Raw genomic sequence first — 9739 nt, forward strand, 5'->3', positions numbered from 1 at the left:
GAGGGTGAATGGAGGACGAAGATAAATCTGACTATCATCAGTGTAACAATGAAATAAAGTTGAGCTCATTAAAGCGCCGTAAAGAACCTCATGACTTTTTTTGGCGTTCTGGACGACACCTCTTCAGATGCAGGTGCACTCTTCAGGCATGATGTTGGGCAGGGTCTCGTGCTTGAACGAGTACCCACCATCAGACGTTGTGGTGATCCTCAGGGACCTCATGGTCCCCGGGGCTGGAGCGCAGCACTGGGAGATCCCCAGTGCGGCAGTTGTCCGGTCCTGAGCCGAGCAGTTCCCATGGCAGTAGTAGAAGGTCAGCGCCTTGGGGTGCACCACCCAGTTGTCCCAGCCCAGCTCCTCAAAGCTGATCTGGATCTCCTCTCTGCGGCAGTCATCCTGCTGGGGCCTCTCTTCTGAGGGCCGTTGCAGGAGGTAGATGGCTGAGGGGGACCAGGGGATAGTCGGGGCTGCGTTTCGGGGGGAACGGACCGGGCTTCTGGGCTTGACGTGGATGTGCAAGAAGGGAGTCTTGTCTGGATGGGTTGTTTGGCACGGACGCCGGCAGCAGATCCAGAACAAGAACGGCCCGTCAGCCACAGAGGTCAGAGAGCTTTGGACCAGACTGTAGGTGCTCCATCCATCAGAGCTGGACTCAGTTGGAGCCAGGAAGTGCTGCTGTTCAGAGGTGAGGGTGAGGAGCAGGGAGGAAGAGTTCACTCCTTCCCCTGAGAAGAACCACAACTGAGCAGAGGTGATGGTAAAGTGTCGGAGGCTGATGGAGGGTTGGAAGTGGAGCGTGAAGCAACTGTTGGTGCTTTTTCTCATCTCTGACTGGGCACAGGAGGAACCTAACAAATAACGAGAAGAATGAAACATTTTACTTTGATCCAGCCATGAAGTCCATCTGTGGACATATGGTGAACTCTGCTGTCCTCTAGTGGCTAAACTTGGCAGAACATAAAGTGTTTTAGTAGTACAGTTTTGCTTGTGTTAGCAAAATGCCTAAAAGACCAATCACCTGATTTTATTGAAATTATTACATAATCAAATCAAGAACTGATAAATGTTTGGGGTCAACCTGATTAAAGTCCAACACCCACCAGATTTTCATATATTCATAATATACAGGTATACACAGTACTTGAACTTGTACTTCTATCCCTACTTCTCGGTTTTTCACTTATCGCGTGGGCGTGGCTTCTAAACCTCGCGATAAATGAGGGACTACTGCGTCTATACTGTATGTTTTGTGGTAAATGTTGAAAAATAACGCACACTGGTTTTAAAAACATCGTTTTTGTGAATTTCTGATCTAAAGAAATATAATGAAAAATAAACATTTTTAAAACCAGTTTTTCAACATTTACAATAAACAGACATTTGTTTCATCTATCATATTTTGAAACAAATACATTTTTTTTGGGGTGTGTGCAAATTTCATGGAGGGTGGTGGTGCAGTGGTTAGAGAAGGTGGGCCTGTGATTAGGAGGTCGCCGGTTCAACTCCCGGGACCGACAACATCAAAATGTGTGCGGGAAAGATGAAGCACCCACACCCCCTCCACCCTCACTCCGGACCCTTGAGCAAGACTCTTAACCCCCACCATCTGCTCCCCTGGGCGCCCAAGATGGCAGCTCTCCAGTGTTTCCCCTACCATTATAAAAATGGGGCACCCTGCTCCATCAACAGAACCGACCTCCCTGTGCAGCAAACCCCACCCCCTGTCAACAACTGTATGTATGTTAGGGCTGGACAATAATTCGATATCGATATATATTGCGATATACTTTTATTCAATAACGAGTGCCCATGACCGTCAGAATGTGACTGAACAAGCTTTCACAAGCAAAGAGAAAGCAAATGGCATAATTGATAAGAGAGGAAAGACTAATTCGGCAACGTGGAAGTGATTTGGCTATCTAAGATCTGATAAACTGCAGGTTTCAGTGTTCTGCAAAATGTGACGGAGAGTCGTTCCAACTAGCGGTGGGAACACATCTAACTTGTTCCACTCGATAGAAGATGCTGAGTCAGAAGATGAAGCACAATAAAGTTTGAGCCAATGTGTCCCTGAAACTTGGGCTTTCTTTCCCTGGGCTTTCTCTGATGCAGGTCCATGACTGTGGAATGAGTTGCCACTGAGTGTCCGGCAGGCTCCCACACTCTCAGTCTTTAAGTCTCGCTTGAAGACCCACTTCTATTCTCTTGCCTTTAACACGGTGTGATTTGTTTGGTCCTGTCTGTACTCTACACTGTTGGCCATTTTAGTTAGCTTCTGCTGCTATTTGTATCTGTATTTTTATTTTATGTTTTCCTGTCCGCTGTGCATGTTTGTTTTCTTTTGTACAGCACTTTGGTTGGCCTTGTTGCTGTTTTAAGTGCTCTATAAATAAATTGGTATGGTATGGTATGGTATGGTATGGTATGAAACAACTCCTCCAGCTGTATCAAAAGAGAACCCTTAGTTTAGGTTAAATTATGTTGTTTAAAGTTAAAACTATTAATATTGACAAAGTTGAGCGTTTCATATTTATTTGACGTGATTTCAAATTTCTTTGAATGCTAAATACAAAGAAAAGGTGAACATTAAGTTATCTGTACAGTTTGTACAGTTTATTGTTTATATCGATAGTGAATTATATCATTATCGACCGAAATTAAGAAATATATCGTGATAAAAGTTTTGGCCATATCGTCCAGCCCTAATGAATGTACAGATGTAGTGGGTGCAATATAAACGCGCTAGCAAAAATGCTACCGACGCAGCGCTCGGCTCCACGCCTCCCCCACAGCAGCAACATAGCGCTAAAACAAAGATGAGACCCCCGCCTCCCCCATCATTAAAAACCGGCAGCAACGTAGCGCTAAGCTAGCAGGCAGGCAACACAGACATGACTCCACCTCTTTCCCCGCCCACAAAAAAAAAGGAAGAAAAAGATGAGCGCCCTGCCAAGGGAGTTGATCTAGAGGAAACACTGGCTCTCTGCTCCACACAGAGGGCTGTGGTAGCTCGGTGGTCTATGGTTGAGTCAGGAAGGGCATCCGGTGTAAAAACAATCACCAAGTCTTTGTGAGTTAGTTCACTGTGGTGACCCGTGAAGAAGGGAGCAGCCGAAAAAAGAAAAATCACATTTGAAGCAAGTTGGCATTGGAAGAAGTGGCAAAAAGAAAAAACCTTCTACGCCCTCGTCAATCAACCTCACCGAACTAACAAACAGACCACCTCCATTCTGCCCGAGGCCCAAAGTTAATGAATCAAGCATCAAAAAATCTTCAACTAAGCTGAAGTTTGGTGGCAAAAGAAAGTGGGAGTGACAGCTGCTACAGCTAATAAACCTTAAACACAAAAAACAGCTATAATTCAGTCACATTTACAGATACTGAGCTCAAATTTAGTGATTGTTGCTAAAGTACTGGTGATAAGAGCATGGAAGGTGAAGAATGTGTGTTTTCTTTAGGTTCTACTAAAAAGATTAATCTGCAGGACTTCTTTTGAATAAAGAGTTAAAAACAGAGAAAAAAATAATTGGCTTTGTTGTTTTGAAGAGTGAATTTGTTCTAAGTGTTACAGGTAAAAAAACAAGTTTAGCAGCTTCTCACCAGATGTGGGGAACAGAATGATTTGAGACGAATCTTGGTGTTTGGTTTGACGGTGCTCCCGCGCTGCTCTGCTGGACCTGGGGACCCGGGTGTGTCTGTGTCCTTCAGGACCCTGCACCATGGGGGGCTCCTCCAGTCCCAAGCCCTCCAGAACCTGCTCCTTGAACCAGGACAACACCACCCCTCGGGGCAGCTCCTCCACCGTGCAGCTCTGAGCCAAGCTTTGGATCCAGAGAGGGCCCAAGATGAGGACAGCACAGGACACCATGACTGAGATGCAGCTCAACCTAAAACTCCAAAACGTCCAAAAAGAAGCTTTTGTATTTTTTTCTTGCTTGGACAGGAATTGTATCTCCACAAGACAAATGTTTCGTAGAGTCTTGAGCTTTCCTTCGGTACTGAAGCTGTCTGAGAGAAGTCTTCAGAGGAAGTGTTTTGTTGCAAATAACAGATAAAGAACGACCTTGATGAACGTTTGTGGGGATTTCACACAGACCTAGAGTGTGTCTGGATGTTTCATTTGCTACCTGTTTTTTTTTCTTTAGATACAAAACACACAAAAAATGCTTGAGGCTTACAGCAGTATACAATTCTATGAAGATAAATCAGTCTCAGAAGTAGTCGTACAAGTGCACAACAAGATTTGCATGTGTACAATTCAGACAGATTCAGAGTTTCTGTATTTGTCATTCGCACCCCATGTGGTACATGTAGTGGAACAAAATTATGTACACAGGTTCCCAATTAGATCCAACAATAAAATGTAAAATAAAAACAGCAATAAGATCTAAGATATGAACTAAGAAAAACATCAACTAAATTTACACTAAACACTAATAGAATAAAAACAATAGGTCGAACAGCAGCACAAACATGAATCTGTGTGAGCAGATGAGTACAAATGAACACAGCAACATGAAACAGATCAGCAGCAACATGAAACAGATCAGCAGCAACATGAAACAGATCAGCAGCAACATGAAACAGACCAGCAGCAACACTGAAACAGATCAGCAGCAACATTGAAACAGACCAGCAGCAACATGAAACAGATCAGCAGCAACATGAAACAGATCAGCAGCAACATGAAAACAGATCAGTAGCAACATTGAAACAGATCAGCAGCAACATGAAACAGATCAGCAGCAACATTAAAACAGATCAGCAATATTGAAACATATTATCAGCAACATTGAAACAGATCAGCAGCAACATGATGTGATTTTTCATAGTGATTATCCTAGTTAGAGATTCATGAGTCTAACAGCCTCAGGGTAGAAGCTGTTCCTCAGTCTAGTGGTTCTACACTTAATGCTCCTCAACCTCCTTCCTGAGGGGAGCGGAGCAAAGAGTGTGTGTGCTGGGTGAGTGGGGTCCTTCATGATGCAGATGGACCTCTTCCTGCATCTGGAGGTGTAAATGTCTGTGATGGTGGGGAGGCTGACTCCAACAGTCTTCTGTGCAGCCTTCACCACTCTCTGCAAAGCTTTTCTTTCTGCAGCTGTGCAGCCTCCATGCCACACATTAATGATATGGAGCACAGGTTGCTCTCTACTGCACACCTGTAGAAGGAGGTGACTATAGAAGTTACACAAGCAACAAATGCGTATTTAAAAAATTACAAATGCATACTTTGTTTTTTTGAAAGTATGTATTAAGCAGAGCTCTCCACTCATGCTATTTTTAAGAACACTAGTCACAAGATTAAAACTGGGCAACAGTCATGTTAGTACCGTATTTTTCAGACTATAAGGCGCAATATCAATGAACGGGTCAGAGTTTCTTTGTTGGTCATTCGTATCACATGTGGTACATGTAGTGGAATGACATTGTGTACACAGGGTTCCAGTTACATCAAACAATAGCAAAAAAAAAATTATATTTTGGCTGCTCCCTGCGTTAGGGGTTGCCACAGCAAACCAAGTCGCACGAAGACTTGGCAGTTATTTTTTTACGCCGGATACTCTTCCTGACACAACCACAGACCACCGAGCTACCACAGCCCTCTTTGTGGAGCAGAGAGCTGCTATCTAGGACACCCGGAGAAGCAGATGGTGGGGGTTAAGGGCCTTGCTCAAGGGCCCAGAGTGATGCGAATGAGGGTGGGGGCAGGTGTGGGTGCTTCACAAACAATAGCAAAAATATAAAGTGTAAAAAGAAACAGTAAATAAGGATCTGAGATATAAACTAAGATATACACTAAAATAATGCCAAACAGTACGCTAAAAGTTCTAAGATATATGCCAGTCACTAATAATGAGCACATTGACAGTGTCAGGAAGCACAACCAGAATTAATACAAGAGACACACCGGATTATAAGGCTCACTGTTGATTTTTAAGAAGATTAAAGGATTTTAAGTGTGCCCTATATTCTGAAAAATACGGCAACAAAACCCCATAGCAGCCTGTACACTTTTCAATGGCAGCATGTGTTTTTTAGCCAGGTTTGAGTTAGAAAATGATGGCTCAGTTGGTAGAGCTGCTGCCTCTCAGCGAGAAGGTTGCCATATCGAATCCTGACCAGGGGGCCTTTCTGGGTGGAGTTTGTATGTTTTCTCCGTGCATGTGTGGGTTTTCTCTGGGTACTCCAATTTCCTCCCACAGACCAAAAACATGCCTGTTAGACTGATTGGTAACTCTAAATTGTCCCTAGGTGTGAGTGAGAGAGTGAATGGTTGTTTGTCTCGTTTGTCTTTATGTGTTCCTGTGATGGACTGGACACAGGGTGTCCTCTGCCTCTTACAGTGACTGCTTAATATGGACACCAGTAACCTCTATGACTCAAAATGGAAGAAGCTGATAAAGATAATGGATGGATATTGAATTACACCAGGAGGACCACAAAACACTGTGTGTATGGTTCCTGTAACAGAGACTCAAGGTACATCCATCTTCCTTACATGGAAGGGGTCTTTATTGTCACTTTTCCCAAGCTGACGCCACCAGAGAAGTCTGATCACTGGATTAGATCAATGGGACGGGCTGGATTTGTCTGGACTCAGACTTCTTGTTTGGAAACAGTGTCCCTTTGGTTTTGTCGGCATTTAGGACAAGTTTGAGATGGAACAAATGAGACTGGATGATGTGAGTTGAAAAGGAGGTGCCGTAGATGCATTACCATCTATCTGGAGGCGGTGATCGAGTGCCTGACCGCCAAGATCTTGGAGGTAGCGGGAAACACAACTCGTGACAGTGGGAGGGCCAAGATCATCCCCCAGCACCTGCAGTTAAGTCTGCGGTGACGAGGGGCTCGGCAGGCTGCTGGGAGGAATGGCCATCGCTCGGGAAGTAGTTCTGCCCGTCATTCATGCAGTCCTGCTGCCCAAGAGGACTGAGAGTTCTGCTGGATCTTGGTGGATGGATCGGCATCTGCAGCCAGTTTCTTTCGCTGTGGGACAGACTGCTACAAGAGATCCTTCCTGCCCAAAGACATCAGCATCTAGAACAACTCTAATGAAACCAAGATGAGTTACAACAACGATAAATTTCCCTTTAGGATTAATAAAGTATTTTTGAATTTAATTGAATTGTGAACAAATCAGACTGATGTCAAAAGCAGATTGCAAAATCTGCAAAACCTTAGCAACTGTTTTAGCTCAACAATAAACAACTGTATCATCAGCATAGAAATGTAAGGATGCATCAGGGATGAACTGACCTAAATTACATATGTAGATTGTAAAGAGGGTGGGCCCTGAGACTGAGCCTTGTGGTACACCATTGTTGACTGTTAAATAACTCTAGGAAGTACAAAGTTAACCAAGTTATCAGGAAAATGCACTTTTCTAACATTTCTGTTTGGCGTATTGTTTTTGTACTATTAGTGCTTAACATATTTTTAGTTAATGTTGTTCTTAGTTCATATCTTAGATCTTATTACTTTTTTTCCATTTTATATTTTTATTGGATGTAACTGGGACCCTGTGTACACAATTTCGTTCCACCACATGTACCACATGTGTTGTGTATGACAAATAAAGTAACTCTGACTTTGAGTTTAATGAGAGTTAGTAGGAGAAATATCTCTCCAGTTTTAGCATCTCTCCTTTGGATCCTTGTCAAGTCCAGAATTGAATTCAAAATCTTACTTCTAACCTACAAAGCTCTCAACAATTTAGCTCCAACTTATATTAGAGATCTTACTGTTCCATATTTTCCTAACAGAGCACTTCGCTCTCAGACTGCAGGTTTACTTGCGGTTCCTAGAGTTTCCAAAAGCAGAATGTGAGGAAGATCTTTTAGTTATCAGACTCCTCTCTTGTGGAACCAACTTCCAGTTTCTGTCCGTGAGGCTGACACATTTTCCAGTTTTATGACTGGGATTAACACTTTCCTTGTTGATAAATCCTATAGTTAGTGTTGGCTTGGGTTTCCTGAGACATCCCTTAGTTATGCTGATAGACTTAGACAGCTGTAGGACAAACTGACCACATTCCCTTACTCTGCTGCTGTCTTTACTTACTCTACTCAACCTGTTTGTGTTTATAATTATTTCTATCTTAACTTGTGTTTTTATTCTTTCCTCCTATAAGTACATCTGGACCTGCCATTCTGTGTTCGTTTCTCCTTCCTGTTCCTCACAAACCCAGCTGGTTGAAGAAGATGGCCGCTCATCCTGAGCCTGATTCTGCTGGAGATTTCTTCCTGTTTAAAGGGAGTTTTTTCTTTCCACTGTCTCCTCTGTGCTTGCTCAGGATGTGATACTGTGACGAAGTGAAGATTCAACACAACCTGCTGGATTCTTTAGATAGAGAACTTTTACTAACTGGCTTTTAGAATATGTGAATGTTTCTGTTTAGTGCCCTGAGTGACTTGACGCTATATAAATAAACTGAATTGAATTGATTGTTTTGATGGACTGGTATGTATTTATCCTCTGATTTGTTGAGTAAAATACACAACTCGTGCTGTCAGAATGAGCCTGAGTGTGGAAAACGTGTGAAACTGTGGAGCTTTGCCTTAATTGAGATTTGCGTAAAAGACCATCTCCCTGTAAGTAAAATAACATCCCATCTTCTTAAATTATTTACTAAATTAAAAAATTCTAACTGTTTCATACTAACCATTTTGAATTATTATTATTATTAGTTGTTGTTGTTTTTCATTTAAATTGACCATTTTCCTTTAGAGCTTGAGCTGGCTGCTCTGGTTCTGGGAATTCCCTTCGTATACTGTTTGGCACCATTGGTCTTTGTTTTTTAAAATGCACATCTGGAATTCCAGATGACATTATTCTAGACCGCTCCGGTTTCCTCCCACAGACCAAAAACATGCATGTTAGGCTGATTGGTAACTAAATTGTCCCTAGGTGTGAGTGAGAGAGTGAATGGTTGTTTGTCTCATTTGTCTCTATGTGGCCCTGTGATGGACTTGCGACCCATCCAGGGTGTACCCCACCCCTCGCACAGTGATTGCTGGACATGGGCACCAGCGACCCCCGTGACCCAAAAATGGAATAAAACGGGTAAAGATAATGGATGGATGGATTATTCTAGACCACTAAAACATTTGTGTTTAAATCAGAACTCACACAAACAAAACTAGGTGACAACTCATCAAATTTCAACTAACTACATGTCATTTTGAAACTTAAAAAATACAGAATTTGAAAATAATAACTCGCTTTTGAAAAAAAAAATTACAAAATACATGTAGTTTATAAACATTTATAATATGGTGTTGGAAAATGAACAAAATGAGAAATGTTTAAATGAAATCAGGCGTAGTGTGTTGTAGGGACCAGTAGGGGGCCATCAAACACAAGATGGTTTTGACCAAACTACAATCAAAAATGTGTAAGTATTCTGTAATATTTTACCTTTTGTTAAATTGTCATGAATAATAAGCATCTAATTGCTTTTATTGAAAATTTAGGTTTTAATCCAACCATCCGTTTTTAGAATTAAACGTCAGAAGCTGTAATGCACTCTGTATGTATATTTTTATTTACTGGTATTTATTTTTCACAGTAAGCCATGTTACAAATGTGTAGGTTTTTTTTTTTTATGTGTACTTTTATTATCAAGCATTGAACGTAAAGAATTTGTTATTTTTGTTGGCTCAGAAACATCAAAATATGTTTGTTTTTTGTACATTTATTTGCGGAGGAACAAACCAAGCAGTGTTTTTTTTTATTT

The 9739-nt window shown here is 42.0% G+C and overlaps 1 protein-coding gene across 1 annotated transcript; it reads right to left on the reverse strand.

Moving 5' to 3' along the window:
- Window positions 1–123: 123 nt before the first annotated feature.
- On the reverse strand, window positions 124–3868 carry inha (inhibin subunit alpha). The gene is made up of 2 exons (XM_037696578.1): window positions 3601–3868; window positions 124–848 (listed from the first exon to the last, which is right to left on the reverse strand). The coding sequence occupies exons 1-2, from the start codon at window positions 3866–3868 to the stop codon at window positions 124–126; spliced, it is 993 nt and encodes a 330-aa protein (XP_037552506.1).
- Window positions 3869–9739: the final 5871 nt, after the last annotated feature.

The sequence above is a fragment of the Nematolebias whitei genome, chromosome 23 (assembly GCF_014905685.2).
Source record: "Nematolebias whitei isolate Nwh7 chromosome 23, NemWhi1, whole genome shotgun sequence".
Classification (NCBI taxonomy): Eukaryota; Metazoa; Chordata; class Actinopteri; order Cyprinodontiformes; family Rivulidae; genus Nematolebias; species Nematolebias whitei.